At 34.2% G+C, this 22,879-nt stretch overlaps 2 protein-coding genes across 14 annotated transcripts in view; both read left to right on the top strand.

Annotated features, from left to right (window-relative positions):
• Rgl (Ral guanine nucleotide dissociation stimulator-like) overlaps nucleotides 1-6,177 on the top strand; it is a 52,058-nt gene extending 45,881 nt beyond the window's left edge. For all 4 annotated transcript variants that reach the window (XM_087415000.1, XM_011061517.2, XM_087414998.1 and 1 more), the window contains exon 7: nucleotides 244-6,177. In XM_087415000.1, the coding sequence (XP_087271126.1) occupies nucleotides 244-891 (648 nt within the window). In that variant the 3' untranslated portion in view covers nucleotides 892-6,177. The remainder of the gene's footprint in view (nucleotides 1-243) is intronic.
• A 3,067-nt stretch (nucleotides 6,178-9,244) lies between these two features.
• The window catches only part of dysc (whirlin protein dyschronic), a 120,044-nt gene continuing 106,409 nt past the window's right edge, over nucleotides 9,245-22,879 (top strand). For 2 of the 10 annotated variants that reach the window (XM_087414990.1, XM_087414996.1), the window contains exon 1: nucleotides 9,245-9,818. The gene's annotated coding sequence lies outside the window, so the exon portion shown is untranslated. Of the gene's footprint in view, nucleotides 9,819-16,891; nucleotides 18,708-22,879 lie in introns of those variants that run through there. The other 8 variants (XM_087414995.1, XM_087414992.1, XM_087414988.1 and 5 more) reach the window with 7 other exon arrangements.

Below are 22,879 nucleotides of genomic sequence, written 5' to 3'. Positions count from 1 at the left end.
AATTAATTCCAACACCTAATAATATATACGAATATCAAGAAATTTCTCAAAATTATCTAATCTGAGCACCAAAATTTCTTCACCAAAGTCACATAAAACAAGTACATGAGACGATATTATTAATGATAATCATATATATTTCGAGTATTTTTGAAGTAAGTCACATATCTTTCTATTAAAAAACAACCTTCGATTATCAACAGGAATTCGAACGAGAATTTAATCATGGGACTTGTCTTACAGGGTCATCAAGGTCACCGCAAGAATGATTCAATTGCCTCAACGTCCAGTTCGAGCAGTTCGCAATTTTACTGCGATCTCGATTCCCTCCCAAGCTCGCCACACAACTCGCTGGACCGGCGAACGTCACCGTCCCAAATGTCCAGTTCGTCCTCGAGCTCGTCTCTACCGTCCCTGGACGTATCCCTAAGCTCCGGTGGAGGTGGCAGTCATCAGACTCGTCTGGCACCCCCAGCCGGTGCTGTGGCGGCCAACGGTAGCACTCCGAATCTCGCCGGACTGTCTAGTCCCAGTCACTCGCACAAGAGCTCGCCTGATTTCTATATTATCAAAGTCACTATGGAAACGGATAACGTGGAAACGCAAGGCGTGGTGCTGTACAAGTCGATAATGTTATCGAACAACGAGCGGACGCCGCAGGTTATCCGGAACGCCATGCTGAAGCTCGGCCTTGAAGGCAGTCCCGATCAGTACACCCTGGCCCAGGTGCTACCCGATCGGGAGATGGTACTGCCCAACTCGGCTAACGTCTATTACGCTGTAAATACCGCGCACAATCTCAATTTCATCTTGAGACAGAGGAGAGAGCCCAATGACGTGACCTCGGACAGTCCCAGGAGCAAAGGCAGCGGTCACAACCACAAGAGGTAGTCTTAAAACCGTCGCTGAGTGCCCAGAACGAGAGGATCTCTGAAGTTTCCCGCTGACGTAAGCGGGAAATAGTTCTTGGACTGTTACGTGAACTTTGGACGCGAAGTTAGAGTGCTAATGGATTCTCGGATTGCTCTCGTGAAGGAGAGCAAATTGAAGTCGATCAACATAATTGCGATAAAAGACAAATGCGATGTTGTCAGCGTACGTCAGCGAACAAAACACTAAGCTGTAATATCGCTAAATGAATTAACATTTGGTATTACAATATTGATGTCAATGGCATCTTTCCAGTACAGAGCCTGTAGCAGTGTTGCCGCAACGCTTGCAAGATTACCGCAATGTTGGGACGATTTGTGCTGTATAGATTAATTGACACCATCAATAATACATAATTGGTAATGTTAATATTACTAATTAACGTTATTAACAGTAATGTTAACAGTACTAATTAAATAATATCGCAACAATACATATCAAAGTATTACAGCTTAACATCCGGTTCGCCATTAAGGTATTCCATTGTAATTTAAAAACGATGACTTATTTAATAGTTGTACAACATGAAGAAATGACGATCACAATGTCAGGCATCACACAATTACCGCAATCGATCGCGCATCCTCGTTCGTTCTCCGTCGCAAATCGAAGTTGAAAGGGCAAATATCGCCGTAATTAATTTGTTTATTAAGATTTACCATGACAACCCGGTCGTTTCGCCTTTTTGAACGCGACGCAAACGATCGAACGGCAAGCCAAGGTATAATTAAGCGCGGTCACTCGTACAACCGGAAGTGCGTAGACCCACGCACGTATCGCACAAAAACGCACGCACGAACGCACGCACGCACATACGCACGCACGCACGCACACACACACACACACACACACACACACACACACACACACACACACACACACACACACACATATATATATATATACATATATAAACACGACTCGTACAGTATTGAAAAGACAGAGAGCTCGCAAAGTTGCGCAACCGAGCAAGCTAGTTTCTAGCATTATTCTAGGCGCGCGTTTAGCGTGAGTCACACACGCGAGGTTCTTATCGACGTCACCGTGACGTAAACAGGCCCGTATTTCTGCCGTTTAGAGCATCTATAATGTTAAACGCGTGCGACTGTTCCCATTTGCCTAACTCGTTCTGTAAAAAGAGATAGAAACCATTAATACGATTAAGATAATTAGAAATTTACGAACTCCCTTCGTTTAGTGATAAATACGGCCGGTCGAGCGATATTTGTTTGATATATGAACGCAATATTATAGGAAATAATTGTACTAATTGTATACTCTACAAAATATGGTTGTGGATTCAATTAGCACTATAGGGGTTAATTATAATTCTCACCGTGTTGATTGAACACCAACATGGTGTGGATTTAACACCATGAATGCGGATTAAATACCATGGTTTAAAACTCATGGTGTTAGATCTGTGGTGTTTATCAACACTAACGGTAAGAGTTTATTCAATATTTAACACCCAGGGTTCGAATCCACATACAGACTTTTTAGAGTTTAATGCTAATACGACCGGTCGAGCGATACCTGATGTAAATGTGCGATGATATCGTGTAAAGAAATAATTGTATTAATTGTACACTCTAAAAATATGGGTGCGAATTTAACACCATGAGTATTAGATGTAATTTTTACCGTATTGATATAAACACTATCGTGTGGATTTAACACTGAATTTTAAACTGTAATGTTAGATACACACCATGTTGATGTTTATATCAACACTGATACGGTGAGAATTATATAAACACATCCATATTTTTTAGAGTTAAATCCACCTATATTTTTTAGAGTATATTCAAAATCAAAAGAAACTAAGATTTTTACTTTTTCTTGTTCGTCACGAGAGAGTCGTATATTTATAGTGTGCTCTCTCATGACTGATGACATTTGTCGATAATGATCATGTTTGATGTTACGAAATCGTGAAACGCACAGATTTTTCTGTTCGTTGCGAGGTAGATGTGCGGCAGTAAAATTACGGGTGCGTCTACGACGGCACGCATCCTCGCGTGTGCGTGTATATATACAATAAACTATACACGTGTTTCGCGAAACATTTACGAGATTATAGAGAAGTGGCGGAACAAGCGACTCAAGCCGTAAGAGTCGATTGTGATTTTGTAAATACTTGTAATTGCATAGCGCGGTAACTCGACCAAGCGAGGGGGGAAGGGGGGGAGGAGCCCCCTCGCGCAAAGAGGGCAGGGTGCCCCATCAGAAACCTGTCAATTACTACCACCGTTCCCTCTCGTATATTCCAGAAAGCGGGATCCGAGATTTAGAACTGCCTCGTTTGATATTCTACAAAACAAAATATTCGCGAATTTGTCCAATGAATTGTTGCGAAGGCAAGGAAAAAGTTCTGTGATAAAAAGGAATCTCTCCAATTTTTTTTCTTCTCTCAACTGCTATAAAGCAGAGAACGAATTTCGGTTCGCAATAATCGGACATGCCCACTTTTTCTGATCTCATGAGAGGCTGGAGGAAAATTTTCGTTCATTAGGAGATGTATCCGTCTAGTAAATGTTAATCGAGACCGACTAGTGTTTCCAGATTAACAATAACATAACATCAGTGTTATAATTTTACTCTTAATGTAATTGTTATGTACAACATGAATTATATTGAATTATTACATTTATATTTTTTAAATATGAAATTATAATACTGATGTTATATTATTGTTAATTGTTGTTTATCCCGTCAGTTAGTTTTATTACGTCAGCAGCTTGACTGCTAATGATTAGATAAGTCTATATTTTTCTATCGTTATAAAAAAGTCGGAACTGGTAGATTCAGTCACGTCCATAGTCAGACGTAGATAGTCAGACAAGTCCATTTTTCTCCTTTATAGAGAAATCTTGGAAATATGTCACAAGATTATATAATATATTTTGATATTATTTCAGTAGAGGAATAATTAAATTATCAATGTTTTGACTTTGGAATTTGGCGTAAATGAAGAAACATTAAAGTATTTCTTCTATAATTGTAATATATGAAATCTGAAGTGGAGACTGCTCGGTGTTCTTGAAGAAAAAAAAAATTTAATTTAATTGAACGTATTTTTAATGCATTAACGACTGAACATTCGAGAGAACGTTTGAACTTTGCAAATATTTACGTCTAACAAAAGTACCACAATTATTTTAATAGAATGATTAATATTCAATTATTGAATTACGTAACTCTATCCAATACTTGTTGTTTACAGGTAATAATGAATAAAATTAAGTCCTCATTATTTCCATATAAATATTGAAAATGCTTCTCTTATGTCTTCAATCAATCAATAATAAGTTAGACTGCAGTGTGAATAACACAAATAAATAAAAAGCGCCAAATTACGGATCGCAAAGCTGGAGTTTGATGCCTATGTAATAATATTTCTATGTAATATTTTCAAGTAATGTTTAAAAATGTTTCTTCTCAAGCAGAACAAATTACAACAACGTCAAAAAGACGTTAAAATGAATCGAAACTGATTGAAAAGTAATTTATAGAGTTTATATTATATTAAAGTTATTATATAGAGTTATTATTTTAAAACCATTTCGATGTCATGATGACTTCTATTTGATGCGGATTATTTTGAATCTTATCATCAGTTTTTACTGTTAGACTGAACAAAAATCGCAATGCTTAAATAGTCCATATTGAATATAGTTATCTTAATTAAATCAGAAAACGCTAAAATCATGTATTATCCGATTTATTCTGAGGACGAATGGTTCCGGCGACTAAATACCGGAAATCCGAAAGAAGTAGATCAAGTTTTTCACCCAGTCGCGTACCTGGGAGGGGATTCTCGGTGTCAATCGATATTCCATTAGCGAAGCGAGCGCTAAATAATAGACGACTCATTCGTCGCGAGAAAAAGTGGGCTTGTCCGGTTTTTTGTGAGCGAAGTTGTCAGAATCAAAACCCGCGTTGCTAACCAACTAACCGAGAGCCAGTTCAACCCCCCGCAAGTTCGGCCGCTCGCGATTTTTTCACGTTGATACATTTTTTCACCGAAGCTTCGCAACATTCAACAAACTCCCGCGCGGCCGAAAGAAAAGAAGGAAAACAAACCTATGGTCGAGCATCCCGACAATTAATGTTTAGGTTTCGAATATGGTTTCCCCCGACAAAGATGTTAGACCTTATACAATTTTTGTACTTACTTCCCCGTCGATTTTTTTCCCTCTCCTCTCTTCTCTTTTCCCAGAGATTCTCAGAGAAAAATAGTGGTAGCAGCTAAAAAGGTGACTATACAAGTTTTATATGTAGAATGAATGTACATAGTTGAATAAATTAATGCATACAGTTGAATAGACTATCTTACAGTTGCAATAACTATAAAGTAGTTTATTCAAATACATATATATGGAACTTATGAAATACCATTTTATTTTATTGAAATAAGTCAGTAGATATTCATATGACATAACTACTTTTGTTAGTTGATACAAGTTTGTTAGCCATAGAGTGATATTAATTATGCTACAGATAGACATTCTTCGGATATACAGAATGAATGCAATTTATAAAAAAACTGAAGAAGGAATTATGATTGTGATTATGGAATAGAAGAGAAGATGTGGAATACCATCAAGTAGTACATAGTATTAAGTATTTATATCATATGTTGCGTATATACATTTCGTTACCAGTTCAATTATATCATTGAAAGCCACATTCAAGCTGTAGACTGAATTATAAAATCAATATCAATGTTCTCAAAATTACGACACAATAAATATAATACTAATGACCAGTGATCACACTGAAGAAGATTTCTAGTTGAAAATGAACGAATCAGCATATTTTGATCGTAATCAATCAGAATTTTGATAATTATTACTTGACTATCTTGACTAGAATTCTAATAGATTTAACCAGAAAGTTCTGATTTATCTACTTTCCACTTGAATCCCAATTGATGAAATCAAACATTTTTTTATGCGTAAATTATACAAGATATCGTAGTATTCCACAATTTCCATTACTTATTCCATAACCATCTTATTTCCTGTACAATAATTCTACTTATAAAACTTGTATACCTGTTACTTTTATATTGCTACCACTATGTCTTTTTCTCTGAGTGCATCTCCCTATTTCATTTGTCTAACTAGCTGTGTATTCTCCTCACGTGTAGACGGCCTCGGAAAAATAGTGAGACCGCCGACGAGAAGCGAATTGTATGTAGTACGATCTGACAAAAGTGAGAATAGATGGCCTACACTTTTACGCGTCGTGTAACGTTTTTATCTTCTTCTACCCAGACAATCCTTCACGGTCGTAAAGTCACCGTGATTTGTCGACGCCCCGTCGATTTCTATCCTTTCCTACTCCTCTTTTTATGACTTTTACGGTCACACAAATAAAACCAGAGTTTCTCTCTCTATTTTCATTCGTAAAATAATGGATACTTTTGAGATAAAGATTGAGATACGTTCAGTGGAAAAGAAGGTGCGTTCCAAGAATCATAAATATAGTCATGCGTTTAAAGAGCTGAAGAGAGGAAATTTAAAGATTCTCTTATCGCGTGAATCGTCTGTTATCTTAAATCGTGTGAATCGTCTGCTATCTTAAATTGTGATAATGAAATAGAGAGAGAAAGGGATGGAAAATCCGCCGTGAGTCTTACGCGGGTCTTTCATTGGGTGAAAGGTCGAACCGATCGGTATCACGAGGAACAATTTCACGTGGCTGACGAGTGGACTTCCGCCGTGTGTCGGCACATCCGGCACGCGAACCTGTTGATCTTCTCCGCAAGGAACTCGAATACTCGGTTTGCAGGTAAGTAAGACTCTATCCAAAGCTAAACAGAGCTAATGGTTTCGTCCAGCGGTTTGCGATCGACGAAGAAGACCGCCGTTTCGTCTTGACAGGAAGTATTTGTACCAAGTCATTCCAATAGTTCCTGCGATATTCAAGGACGTGATTGAGTGAGAAATGAAGTGGAAGGCACATAGTTAGATTGCTGTCGTTCCAGCTCGACAAAGATTTATCGAGGTATAATCATCAGCCGTTCCAGGAGTCTAACAATATTTCTCGAGTAAAATAGAATAGCGAGAGATCCCAGTGGATAATGATCGTGTTCTTATTTGCTGAGAAAATCGAGTTGGGAAAACGTAGAATTATTAAATAAATTATCAAAATGAAATTTATATTTATTTTCGAGTCTAAAAGACTTCTATTTTCTACATTACATTTGCACGATTTATTAGGGCAAGAATTCTATAAATCTCTTCAAGTTAATTTTTTTCTTTGATAAAAAACAATCAGTATAAAGAACTCTTGTTAATAATACACGATAATGATATTATGAAAGGGCATATAAGAGTTAGATTTAAAATCTTCATAACGTGAAAATTAAATATATAAAATTACATGATAAACTTTATAACTTACAATAATATTTCCCGATGTAGAATGAATCAATATTATTTTCTTTGATATTTTGAATTTTTTTAATAATAATCATAAACGGATAAAATGTAAAACATCCCCGATGAAAATGTTTTTTAGAATTTTTATATAATTTTTTAGAATTCCTATATAAATTCCATATAATTCCTATATAAATTTTCCAAAAACTTTTTAAATTTTTGCACACGAATGGAAACACTTCAGAAATGTTAAGAAAATCCCCATCTTTTCTAGAAATATTTATATCTATGAATTTTTAAATATTCTATAATTTTTGAAAAAAATTAAAAAATTTTAAAAAGTGCAAAATAATCTTTTAAACATTTTTATAAATTTAAGATATGAAAAATTCTTAAAAATATAACATGAGAATTTTTTCAGAGATCTTATAAAGATATTCGCTGATCTCATTTGAATATTTTTATACAAAATAGGAAAAAAAGAAGAAAAATAAGGAAAAATTTTGTTCTCTCGTTTTCCCGGAAAATATTCAACAGTAGCACATTTCTTATTAAAATTCCAACAAGTCGAAAGAGTTTTGGCAGCAATCCTAGTAGTCTTCGACACTTCTAACACTTCATATATCACGCTCAGAGAACATAATAGTAGTAATTGTAAAAATGACAATTACAAGTTACAGAATTGCATAACTAATTATAATTGCAATAATTGTAAAATGACTTATTTGTATACATTAATTTTACATATAAAACTTGGTTACCTTCATAATTGCCGCAACTGTTTTTCTCCAAGTGAACAAGCCTTAAATATTCAGGTGGCTTTGATTCGAAATATAAAGTGAAACGACCTATCTTTAGCCGCGGATAATTTAAAGCCGCTTCTTTTCTGTCCTTCAACTAAGCCTGCCCCAACGTATTGTCCTAACTGTGGAAAGAGTCACCCAGATACCGAGATTGCTCCGCGCGATGCCGCGTTTCGCGATTGGTTTCGCGCGAAGTAGTTCAAGGCCGCGTCGACGACGTCAGAAGTGGCGAACCGGAGGAATTTGGATATATGCATTCTGGCGGGCTTAATTGATATCGAAAATGAATTCCCGTTAACCCTGTTGTTCGCCACGTGTGCCAGATATTTGCTACTTTGCTATAACGAATGTGCCATTACGTTTCCAATTAAATCAGCGCCGTATGGTCCACCGTACCTCATTATTCTCGAAGATATCCTTATCAGATATCTTACATCATATTCGGATCAACGATATCAATTAATATTTAAGATACGCAAGAAATTTAATTATGTATCTTCCAATTCATGGAAGACATGAATAATTATTAATATTAATAATACAAAACACAACAATGAAATAAAGAAGTAAATATATATATATGTAACATAAAGATAGACATAAATTTCATTTTTAATGTTTATCAATTTTATTAAAGAAATAATATTAAATAATACAATATATTTTGTTAAAAAGTTTAAGGATAACTCCTTATTTTTTATAGAATTCTGGGATTAAAATAATATATTGATATAATAATTAAAATGTATTATTTTAATCCCGGAAATATTATTTTAATATATTTCTATTACTATATTCAATATTGAATGATACAATAATATTTTGTTAAAGAGTTTAAAGAATAACTCTTCATTTTTAATAGAATTCCAAAATTGAAATAATATATTGAAATGATTATTTATTAAATGATATTTTATTAAAAATAAAAAGTTGCTCCTTAAACTCTTTAATATTATATTATTCAATATAATTTTCTTAATAAAATTGAAAAACAAAGTGAAGTTAAAAAACAATGTTGAAGAGCTCAAATAATCTCATTTTCAAAAAATTCCAGAATTATAAATGATAATGTACTTTAGTAAAAAGAGACATTAAAAGTTGATAGCAGAATACATAACGGAGTTTGAAAAAGAATTCAAAAACACGTTGATTACGTGGTACCGCTACTCCCCTCTTAAAAAAAAAAAGACCAACATGACGAACCATCAAGTCACCAATGCCGCACCGGTACCGAAACAACATAACCCCCTCGCAACCCCGTCGCTAATAAGACGGCCACCAATCAAGCATCGCCCTGTCGCGCCTGCTCGGGGGTGATTTCCCACGAACGCCGGCAGGCGTCGCGGCATTCGTCGCTCCCCCGATTCACCCTCAACCTTCCACCCTCCCCTCACCTCACCTCACCTCCTCGACAAGCCGGTGAACTTCAAGCCAACCCCCGGCTGGCGCTCGCTCGCTCGCAACGAGCCAGTCGTGAGCTTCGTGCCGTGGTTGCTGGGGCGATGCGCCTGGCGCATCGACCGTCGTGCGCGACTGCAGCAGCAACAGTAACAGCAGCAGCAAATAATAGTGAATTACGCGTCGCACTAACGTGCCTATTATCCGTCATCGTCGCCGTCGTCGTTGGCGCCGGACTCGCTGGAACGACGACGCTCGCACGTGAGCACGTCGCCGCGGCCGCGAGATGAGAGACGTGAGTCCCTTCGATCGGTCCACCTTCTTTCTCACCCTCTTTCTATCTCATTCTCTCTCTTTCTCATTCGTTCTCTCTTTCTTTTCGTCTCTCTCGCTCTCTCTTTCTCTGCCTGTGTCTCTATCCGCTTCGAGCTTCCGTGTGTGTCGCGGCAGAGGAACACCACGCAAAGAACTGGCCATCTTTGAAACCTCCCCGAACTGCCTGCTCGCGAACTGCGTACTCGCGATACGCGCTCGTGGCACTGCGGAGATGTCATGTCGATCAGACGTCGAAATGGCACCCCCGCGTAGTCCGTCTCGCTTGGTTCTCTTTCTCCCTCCCCCGCTTTCACCCTCTTTCCGTCATTGACGCTCGGTAAATCGAGCGCTAGTCGCGGCGCTCGTTCTCTTCCGGAGAACGTGAGATTATGATATCTTAATTTGGCGAAAATGCGAATTGCTGTCGCACTTTGCATTTGGCTTCGCGCTCGTTGCCGAGGACGGGGTCGCGAGCAGCAGTTGTTGCCTTGAAAAATATTGCCTTCTCCCCCCTAATATAAGCCACTTCACTTCCTCTTGCCAGCTTAGAATAAGATTAGTTCTGACCCTGGAAAAAATATGAAACTGAACGTCGCGAAGTGTTCACGACGTTGAAGTAATCGTAACATCGAGATATTTCGAGAGTAATCTAGCAGAAAGTCAATGAGGCTTGAGGGAGCAATTTTTTTAATGGGAAAGTTGAGAGATCTTTAGAAAAATTGTTGAGATTAAGTTTCTTTCTGGTGTAGAGCGAGTCTTTATTGTTGGGGTGCCCGATAATAGAAACATACCGGAATCGGGCTTATGCAGTAATTGGCTTCAGCTAGCATCAGGTGTTACCTTGAAAAATATTGTCATTGGCAATAATCGCCTCAAGAAGGGATTGTGACACTCTGACTCTAGAAACGTAGAGCTAATCGAAATAAATGTGCAGGGATGAATGTCACGTTATCCTTTAACGAAGGATTTTTGTAATTGTTTGAAAGATAAATTGCTCTTAAAGGACATGATTCTCAAATTTTAATTCTATAAATATATATCTAAAAAAAAGACATTAAAAATGTAAAAGAAGCGCTAAGTATTTTTATCTTAATAGTATTTGTAGTATTGTATAATATTTCTAGCGAAAATTGTTAATATTTCTTTCATGAAATTTCTAAAGAAAATTATTATCAAAGTTCAGTTTTATAAATATAGATTCGACATCGGATTTGTACAGTTCTAAAATAAATTCTAACATTTGTCTACGTCAAAATCGAATTTGCTTATAGAAATCTAATTTAATACTGGCCAATTTTATACTAATAGAAAGCGATAAATTACATTCGAATAATGCGCTTTTAATACTCAATATAAGTAATTCATCATTATATATATCTTCTAATATAACTGCACATTCTAAGAACATCCTTAGAATATTCAGAGGATACGAGGACATTCTCTGTAGGTCTTTAGGAAAATCCCTCAGCGGTTTGTACTAAATTTAATGCTAACAGGTAGTGATTAATCATCTAATTTAAGTATTAAAAGCACTAAGCAACATGATTTTAATACACAAAATAAGTAATTCATCATTATATCTTCCAGTATAACTCATATAACATAGCACACATATCTAATTCAAGAGATGTTTCTGAAAATGTCCTTAAAACCTTCAAATAACATGAGAAGATCTCCTCTGGAGATCTTTAGGACATCCCTTGGATGTCTATTCTATATAGGAAAATTCTGTAAGGGTTGCTTAATAAAATCCTTGAAGAAAAATTCTTATTACGACTTAAAAAATAAACCATCCTCACACACAGAATTATTAAGAAATTACGATTAACTCACACATAAAAATATTGTAACGTCACGTAATCTATTGTCACCAAACTTTTACCAATCTTAATGCCAAGATTCGAAGTTAGCAGACAGTACTTGCCTTGAAAAACATTGCGTCAGCTCTGACGCCACTAATAACCTATTCCAGGGAGCAAGATTATTCTACTCTCCGAAGACATAATACCAGCTCGTGCAATACCCAAGCTTTGAAACTAGTTAAAACAAACACACACACACACACAAACATATCCACGCAAGAATGTCTGAAGGATGTATTGTGATGCCTGAAGACAGTATAAATGTATCGAACACTTTTAATAATTTTTCGGATACTTTTCTGACATATTTTTTGCTTATTTACGAAGTATCTATTGTTCCCCTTAACGTTCTTCTTTCTTATCGATCCCACCATTCGGTCGATCTTCGGGAAAGCCGTCGACGTGAGTCGACGGTCCGTTAAAAATTTGATAGGGTTAAGGGCGGTTCCTCGGCTCGGCCTCGACCAAGAAGAAGAAGGTAGTGCCTGTGCACAACCCCTCTTCCCCTCTTTACCGCCCCTGTCTCTTCTCTCTCTCTCTCTCTTTCTCGTAACACTTTCCAGCCCTCGACCTCGTGGCCGAAGATCGATCCCTGGTGGTGACGTGCTGCGTGAGCACACCCTCGTGGAAAAAAGCGGTCGCTCGGTCGCGTTAATAACTAATAACGACGACGGCCGCGGCGTATATGCGGAGGCCGACACGCGACGGCACCTTCTTTTGCTTATCCGGGGCGTCACGACGCTTGCTCGCTCGTTCGTTCGTTCTCTACGAGTATATGAGCACGTGCCACGTGAACGTAAACGAGAAAACAACGTAAGATATTAGAGCGCTTCACTGAAAGAGGAACGCAGAGAGATAAAGAAAAACGGAGGGACAGAGAAAGAGAGAATGATCGTCACATGTAAAAGAATCGATAAAGTATCGATGTGAATTTAATGTGCGGTGTTTATATAATTCTCTCACTGTGTCGGTGTTAATATTAACATCGACATTATGTAAGTTAATACCATAGATTTTATCTACTACGTGATGATATTAATATGAACACATTATAAAACTATGTTGTATGTGGGTACTATGATGTGTTTATATAATTCTCATTGTGTTAATATTAATACCAGAATGCTGCGGATTTATAACCTGTGGTGTTTCTATCATCATAAAATTATGGCATTAAATCACATCATGTTAGTGTTACTATTAACACAGTGAGAATTATATAGATATCGCATGGTAAATTGACGTTAAATTCATACCAGTATTTTTTTAAATGAACAAATAAGTAAGAACAATAAGTAACGGAAGCGTTTGATATCACACGTGTTGGAGGCGATCTTCCTCGTTGAAGACAAAAATAGTTTTCCATTAACGAAAACGTCGCGGTGCTCAAGTAGTGCTTGACCTATGTGAACGATTAAGAGAAAAAGAGCTTCTGCTCGGCTAGTCGTACGCCTCGGGGATCGATGAGAAAAGTTTATTCCACAGTTAATTAGCAAGTGGTCTTCCCTCTTGTAGAATCTTCATTCGAAGCGAGTAACTTGAATTACCAAGATATCTGATTCTCGGCTTTGAAGATGACTAACCTCGCATAGTTTTCAACAAGGAATATCGTTCTGTGCGTCTATCCAACTCGTCCATTTCTGATCATCCTACATACACTGTTAAATTCGTGATGTCGAACTATATTCTCAGTTTAAATAATTTTTAATTATTTATATAGGTCCTCATTGCTCCTATTCAATACGTTGTTAATTTAACTAAAATAATAAAAAAATTAAATAATTTAACTAAAATATTATATTAAATTTGACTCAAATTTAGTTTATTATTCCTACACAGACACTGTTAAATTCGTGATGTCGAACTATATTCAGTTTAAAAATAATAATTTTTAATTATTTAGATAGGTCCCCATTGCTCCTATTCAATATATCGTTAATTTGATTAAAATAATAAAAAAAGTTAAATAATTAAAAAAAATACTATATTAAATTTGACTCAAATTTACTTTATTATTTACTAGGTGCATATGAATGCTTATTTTTAAAATACGCAATTCAACCACAAAAACGGAATGATTAGATGTGGTTATTTTTTTAATCATATGTATTGTGTTTAAATAATAAATTGTGACACGCATAAAACAATAAAATTAGCAAAACATTATTTAATTGAAAGAATTGATTTAAATTCAAGTTTTTAATATTTAACTGTGTAGAAAGAAAATTCGAATATGCTGCAAATAGCTTAATCTACTTGTAAATCGCATATTTACAAAACAGATTATTTATTTGACATTTGATTAAGATATTACGCGGATGACACGTCAAAGTGCTCTTCAAATATTCGATAAGAGAATAGCTAAGTTCAGCAGAAACCAATAACAGCAGATAATCAATCAATTAACGCTTAGTGAATCTTTAATATGATTGGTTCTTCACTGGATTTAAGTGTAGGAATCATGTTCTTGTAGGAACTATCAATCATATAAAGAATCACTAAGTGTTAACTCACTAGTTTTTTCTGCTAAACGCAGCCATAGAGCAAAATTCAATGATTTTTTTATACTCTCGGATATGTAAAAAACGTAAACAAAAAAATTTTATGTTGGAAATATAAAATTATGTAAACATAACATAAAAACAATTTTTCTCAATTAGATGATTATTTAATAGCTCGCTTTTTTTCTCTTTATTGGATATCTTTTTATTGTATACCACGTGCATGATAAAATATTTATATACATTGTTTTATAAAAAAATATAATTGTGTGGGTAGCGTCGTACTAGACTGTGACTTTTTAATATTACTCAGAAACTGTCTTGAAAGCACAAAAGGTCTCACAAAATAGATTGTTTCTTTGACGTATTATTATTAAGATTATATGCAGATGACACGCTGGAACGCTCTTGAAGTATTCAATAAGAGACTGAACTTTAAGAGCAAGGATCAGCGATTTTTTCTTCTGCGCCATGATACGTAAAAAGTAAACAAATATAAAAAAAATTTATATTAATGAGATACCAACTAAGAGAAAAGATTCTAAAGCAATTTTTTTGAATTAATTGTTATTATTAGTTTACTTTCTTAATAAATTATTCAAACTATTGATTTCAAAGATACACAATATTGCTCCCTTACTTCAAAAGTAATTTAAAAAATATGATTTTCGAATTACCATGAATAAGTTAAATAAACATTATCAATCATTATTTATAATTCAACTAAACTTCAACCTAAACTAAACTAAAAAATAAACTTCAAACTAAACTAAAAAATCGCAAAAATCGTTTCTATTAAAAAAGAGTGGTTTTTTTTTCAAGAAATTTAAAATAATCATAATTAAAAAAAGGTGTTTAAAAAAAATCCAACAAAGATAGTCAAAAAAAAATCGTCATGGCTCAAAAAGAGTAGGTTTTAAAAAACAGCCCAATTAAAAAAGTGTGGTCTACAAAAAAATCATCAGAATCGTTATTCAAAAAAGGCGGATTTTTAAGGGTTGTGAAACAAAAATGTCAAAAATGACATCATATCAAGAGAATATATATTTTTTTGTCGATATTATTTGATTAATCCATAATTTTCTGTCAAATTGAAAATCAATTTTTCCTCTTTCTAAGAAACTTAATCTTTTGAGCTGTGTTACTTTTGAAGTAAAAGTGTATAATACATGTATCTTTGAACTTAAAATAATTAAGAAAATTCTTTTTATTGCACGCCACGTACACGATAAAATATTCAAATATACAAATTGTTCATAATTAAAAATGTTATTCTGCAGATAAGCAGCATGCTAGATTATATAACTTCGGAAATCGCTTCAAAAACTCTCCTGGAAGTGTGAGAGATACTTCGCATCAATAATTTAAGAGGCATACGCTCCCTGCGTTACATACATCTCACCCATGTACAAGTACAACAAACTCAACGGCCCTCGTTTTTTTCCCAATTCAATCAATCAATTTTTTCGGTTTCTCTCTCTCTCTCTCTCTCTCTCTCTCTCTCTCTCTCTCTTTTTCTCTCTCACATGGAATGCATTAAAGGATACACGAATAAGTATTCGAGCCGAATGTCTATATGGCGCACGTGGCACGTGCGTAAACGCTATAAATGTAACTTGAACAGTCCAACCCTGTCAGCGTTCGATCGCACAGTAAATTCTGAATACACGCGTGACAGTCACGCTAACCGTCACGGGAAATTGGATTCAATCCCCGCGTCATCCCCGAGCCTCGCCCCAGCAATGAAATGACTTCGATCGTTCCACGTATATTTCCAATAATTAAAACAAAAATAATCTCGCTACTCGAGAGTAAATTGTTTGTAGAGCAGAAAAATTAACAATAAAAGAATGGAATTTAAGAAAATGTTCACTCTCGAATTTTGAAGAAGATATTAGAAATGGTTTTCAACTCAATAATTTTAAATTCACTCTTGTGAATTCCTATATAATAGACAAAAAGAGTATCAGAGCACATTTATATATATTTCTGTATAGTGTATTTTATATAAAATTATAAAGGAATAGTAAGTATTTTTTGTGAGTAATAAGTACTTTCAAATACACGTTAAGTATTTATTATTATTTATGCACTACCAATTATAACATTACCAATAGGAATAAATAAATAAATAAATATTACATACTTTGTACATATATTAACTGAAACGTATATATGGAATAAACATAAATTAAATATGCAAATATTATGTTTTTTTTTTAAGCCAGCTGATACAAATAGCAAATATACAAAATTATCTATAATTTACAAAGAGATTTTTACTTTTAAACATAAAATTTTCAAAATTAAGATTTTTACATTGAAGGCAGAAAAACCTTATTATTGTCATTTCTACAAAATGTATATTATATAAGCAATCATAAATTATATAGATTTAAATTATTATAGTTAAACCTAATTTCCCACTTTGATGGTACTAAAATATTGAAAAAAATTTTTAAATAATAATGTGTTATTTTAGTCCTATTTCAGCTGCAATAAAAGTAATCTTACACCGAAAAAATTATTTATTTAACTAAATTAATTTAGTTCGTCTTTATTTTTTCATTGGTAAATGTACGTATTTAAATCAAATATATTTGATTTAAATACATACATTTTTCTTCATTGAAAGAAATAGACGAATTAAATTAATTTAATCAAATAAACTTTTTTTTCTCACTATTCAAAGATCAAATTAGTTTATACTTGTAAATTCGTTCTCTTTGAAGCTGACGAATCGCCAAAATTTTTATTTATTTATTCCTTTTTTTTTGTCAACGCCAACATTATCGCGTCATTTTTATCCGGTTTTCTGAAAGAATCCCTTAGTCATCCTTCGTGGATCCGAGAGCGAAGGGTCGACAGCGCGTGACGCAAAAATAAGTCATTGTGGACGACGCCATCATTGATCGTACGCTGCTTATAAATGTCTCTCTCCGTATTATTAATAGATGGATTCGCCAGCCGTTTATACTCGTGATTATCGAATGTATTACTCGTGCAGGCCACGCCAAATGATTCGGGTGATTTCCATCTGAATTTACCGTGAGTGCGCGATTTTTGTACGTCCATCCTGTACATCCATCCTGTACGTCCATCGGTCACTGTCAGTTTACTCAATCAAAAGATTCGAATTTATTCTCGCACGCAATTAACAATGAGAGAAAAGTTTGATATTTGTGACTATACTTGCAAGGTAAAACAATTACGATTAGGATTTTTTTGGTATATAAAATAAATAAATTACAACGGAACCAACGCTATGACTGTGAATTGACAGCCAAGGTTCTGTCAATCAGTACTGGGCCATCGCTCGCAAATGATTGGCTGACGAATGATAGCCAAAGCCAGTACTGGCAAACGATTGGCTGAAATAATTGGGCCAATAGCGTTTGCCAATATTGGGCCTAAATTACCATCCAGTACTTAGCCAGTATCTGAATTATGACAATCAATACTAGCCTAGTGCTCGATTGTAAAACCCTATATGGATAGCCATTATTACAGTCATAAAAAAATTGCAATGTCATTATGAAATTGTTGTATCATAAAAAGTAACGATAAAAGCAACGGCATAGTAATTCTTCGTTTTCCTTAATCTTTTGCGGCACAATATTACACATATGTGACCTTTTTCCCAGTTTTTTATGTTTTTCCACACAGTTTCTAACATATTACTACAATGAAAAGAATATTATCAGTTTTGTAGAACATCAGTTGTTATAAAAAAACCGTAGAAACATTTCTATTTGACAAAATGTATTTTATAAATAAACAAACTGGAAAAATCCATCCCTTTTTAACAATATATATATATATATAAATGTGATTGTGACTAATCAACAATAGCTAATTAGCTAAAAATGAAGTCCGAGAGATTTTTTGGATTTGTTGATTACGAATCTAAAGTCAAAATGGCGGATCCAATATAAGGGACTCAAATTCGAAAAACAATGCAAATCTCATGAAAATGTATATCTGGGGGTTCTCGGAGTCACTGATTGATTACGAATCCATGATCAGATTCCAAAATTCAAAATGGCGGACTTATGGTGGACTTTGATTCGTCTTCGAAAACTCCGAAGTATCAATTTTCGAGTCAATCGTAGGTAAGGAAAAATGTGTGCTTCGAAAGATTAAGAATTAACCGTGAGTGTGAAACTGGGCCCTGAACGTGCGGACCTCCATATTCGCGAGAGATTTAAATACAGCTAGTTCCATAATAAACACGCGCTGGCGATCGTGATTGCGATATCGTGATCGAAATAAATTACTAGATGCTTTCGGGTTAAGTGCGATTTAAGGTGGGAGCGGGGGAATTTACTTAGCGTTGCGGGCACACGTTTCGTGAATATTCAACATTGCGACGTGCGCCGCCACGCAATGCAGTAGTAATTCACGACGTTAGTGCGCTAACGCGAGAACCGAGGGAGAAAAAGGAGTACGAGGTGGTGTAAGGGCTCGCGTGGAAAAACGTTGACTATTTTTCCTGAGTAACGTACGGTAAGCGTCGCTTTTTACGACTGGCATGACGCGGAATTGGAAAAGTTAACGATTGCCATGCTAATGAAGAAGATTGCTTTTAGTTAAAACGTTATTGGCGTGTGTGTGTTGCTTGTCTAACAATTTTGCAGCCTCGCGGGCTCAAATTTCTTTTCCACGATCCCAATTTTAGATAAGCGAAATTAATGATCAGTACACCAACAGCCGAACCAATCTCCATCGATTTGAAATGTTTCATATAAGCATAAGAGCCATTTAAAAGTGAGATACAAATATTTATCGCGCGCGTGCATTCGTTTTAAAAAATCATGTACTTTATTTATTTTAATTCTTCAATTGCACTGAAGAATAAATTTTGATCGACATTTTGTGTTTTAATAAATAGTATTTTTGTAGAGCTTTTTACTCCAAAAGAGGTACGTTTTTCAAAAAATTCCATCACTTTTCCCAATTTTTAGAAACTCCGCTTTGAATTTCTTATGTAGTAATATAAATTTGTAATGTATGAAATGTACATATGTATATCTGTAAGAAATTTAAATATTCTTTTACAATATATGAAAAATAATGTGATGGTATGATGTATCTTTTATTTCGATGTACAATTTTAAGTAATATATAAAAATAATAGAAATCAGTAACATAATTTAATATCAGAAAAGTATACGATTTAAAAAGTTTCTATTATATTTCTCAACACTTGAATATGTAATTCTTATGTATCTTACTTCGTAAAATAAAAGAAAATATTGTAAACTGTTTAAATTTGTAAAGTATTTTCAAAACTAAAATCTTTAATTTTTCAAATTATGTAGATGATGGAATTAATATGTTACATCCTTATTTTAGAAGTTACACCGAAAACATGTACTAAATTTTACGAATCATTTGTTTAAATATTACCAATTAAATATTTACTAAATAAAAAATATATTTATTTAGTACAAGAATCATTAATTTAACTATTATTATTTCTTATTATCGAGTAAATATCTACTTACTATAAGTAAATGTTTAGTCATTCAAATAAATCTTTATTAAAGTTCAGAATATTTTTTTCTCAGTATAAAAATACACGAAAATCATTCAGATTGAGTCGAGAAATAGGAACTTTGTGAATGAGTTATTATTATTTACGTATCAGTATTTGTTTTGTTATTAATTTAATTATTAACACATTTTATTATCTCGTTAACGTCAATCCCATTCATTTATCACACTTGCTCCTTTTATCTCTCAATAACGAGCCGTATTGAATAATTAACAGAGCGTAAAGGAAAGAATTTTATTGAATTCGTATCAGGTTCATGAACAGCCTTCCACGCCGTTTACATTTTACGTTAATTTCCTCTGGACCAAGATTTCGGTATATTTCTTCCGTAGATCCGTCTGTCGAGATAGTGACAACGTGGTAGCAAATTCGATTAACAGAATAGCGAAAAACGACGAAGCGTATCGAAACATATTCATAAGCTGGCCGACGCGACAGCCATTTATTTTCGCGGGTCAGGTGTTCCTTTTGCCCGCGCCAGATACCGATCTCGGTTCGTGACCAATTCGCTTTTCACACCTCGTTACTCGGACGCCGCCGAATATCGCGCGGAGAACCCCAGTCGAGACCAGGGAAAACGTTGTTTCCATAAACGTGATCAATCACACGTGAAATTTTATTCGAACTGTATGTACAACTTTTTTACAAAACGTTAAAAAACTGTTACAAAAATAATCAAAATAAATAATTTTGAAACTCAATAAATTTTTTAAAAAATAATAGAAGACATGAGTGAAGCTAGATTTTCATGCCATTACATTTCAAACGTGTGTCGTATACTGAGAACAATTCCTGATTGAAACTGAATGAATCAGAAGACTGATTATGTCAATAAGAATTCTGGTTCTCTCTCTTTCTCGACTAGAATTATAATGGATAACCAAAAAATTCTTATTTAATCATTTTTAATCAGAATTCTAATTAATGCAACCAGACTCTTTCTTCTAAATTAAAAAGAAACCTTCAAAAATGAGCCAAAAAAAAAAATATTGAGGTTCAAATGGGGGAATGTAAAGTACTCTTGCGAGAGAGACCCGCGCAAGCCGAGGAATTCTGCAAATCATCCCCTTCGAGTGGTGCCCTTGGCTGGTTCGCGTTCGTGACTGTGTGTTAGCACGCACATGCACGCTCTGGCTATTGCACGAAACGCGGAAGGCTGGTTTGCCGCGCCACGTCGGGTTCGTGTACATTGCACAATCGCGCAATGCCAGGGCGACCCGGGTTCGATAGGACGACCTGGTGTATTTATAGGCGACGTGTATACGTACTGGCCACCGGCCGCGCACAATTTGCACATATTAAGCTGATCATGTTTCGATCGAGTGGTCCGTGAATTTTGTCCCGATTGCATCACCGATGCGCCATTCAATTCCGGTGTATTCCGACTTAATCGCGAGCTGTGCTTTACAATAATATTGATCGATTGAATTAGCGTGTCGCGACTGCTTAACGTGACAAACAAACGAGGCTTCAGTTGGAAGAAGCTTATCGTGAAAGTATTTGTTACTCGCGGGGCTATTAATATTTTGCCTAAAATGATTTGTGTCTAAAATGAAATTGTTTTGGTTCGAAGTTTTATCATTCTTTTCGTGAGAAATCTAAAAAGAAGGCAAATAAATTTATGCATTAGAATAGTCCAACCAAATGAATGTTTAAATTAAGAATGTGATTATTTTCATTAAAATTAAAATGTTTTGGTTAAATAAAATATGTTTCATTTAAAATTAAATTTGTTTCAATAAAACAAATGTAAATAGAATTCTTGAATCCAAACAAATCTTTTTCTTTGTGAAGAGAATCTTTGCGAAGAATTATTTCACGCTAAAGTAACCATAAAATATTTTTATTTTTAATAATTAACGGAAAAATAAACGGAAATTAACTAATTTTTATTAATTAACAAATTAATATTTTTATTAACCAATAAATTAATCGCTTAATAAAATTAATAATAATAGACAGATATTTATTTAACATCGAGAGTTTTAAATTTATAAAAAGAACGTAATTTTAATTTTTAATAAATGTTTAATAAATAAACAAGTCTTTAAAATTACACATGCTCATATATAAATTCGTATACATTTAAAATTTAGATTCTACATCGATCTCTATCATTACGTAAACATTCCAGAATGTGATTTGTAATAATTATTAAACAAACGATCGATAGTAAGGTCAGTTAACAAGGATATCGGTTAAATGTCGACTGTTGCAGCGCTGAAACGTCCGCAGAATAATTTTAAAACAATTTGTTCAAAACAATTTGTGTCTACAAAACATTTTGTGTCAAATAAAATTGTATAATATATCGATCGAAATTCATAAGCAACGGAAGTATCCAAAGCATCAGAACATTCCTATTTTTAATAATGAAAAAGTACTTCTATTCATTAATAAATTAATTAACTAATGACAAAGCTAATGATAATAAATAATAAGACATTTTTCCTAGAAATATTTAACGTCGAGAGTTCCAAATATATGTGTAGAAAATGCAATTCCAATTTCCATCAAGTGTTTGATAAAGAAACAGCCTTTAAGATTTGACGTATATAAATTTATACATTTAGATTTTAACACAAATTAAGTGAAGAAAATCATATTTCATCAAAGCAGCTCTTGATGTTTAGTAATATTTTTCTGTGAATTACAATTTCCAGTTCAAGCAACCTGCACATCAATTAATTATTTGTCTATCTTGAAACACAGTCCTAAACTGAAAAATTCGAGCGATATTACAAATTAAATTGATAAGAAATTTAATATTACTGATGCTAACATTTTTGAAACATTGTAGAAAATTGTTTGTCAATTTAATTTGTTGAATCCTCCCGGTTGAGATAATATTTTTATCAATAAATTATTTACAGGATTTTAAAGATAACTATTAGCATCAATAACATTAAATTACATGTCAATTTAATTTGTGATAGGATAGGATGAGACTATTCCGTCAATTTCAATTAAAGGCAATATAAAAGTTTACGATGGCAAACAATAACTCTTTTGCAGTAACATGCTTAAAACTACATTATAAAATGATCGCTTCTTAAGAACACAAATCTTTAAATATTCAATATATATTATTCATAAACATAAACATTATTACGAGAAATGG

This window comes from Acromyrmex echinatior, chromosome 17, assembly GCF_024713525.1.
Source record: "Acromyrmex echinatior isolate Ae372 chromosome 17, ASM2471352v2, whole genome shotgun sequence".
Lineage (NCBI taxonomy): Eukaryota > Metazoa > Arthropoda > Insecta > Hymenoptera > Formicidae > Acromyrmex > Acromyrmex echinatior.
The sequence above is the reverse complement of the archived record's forward strand: the minus strand, read 5'-3'. Positions and strand labels throughout refer to the sequence as shown.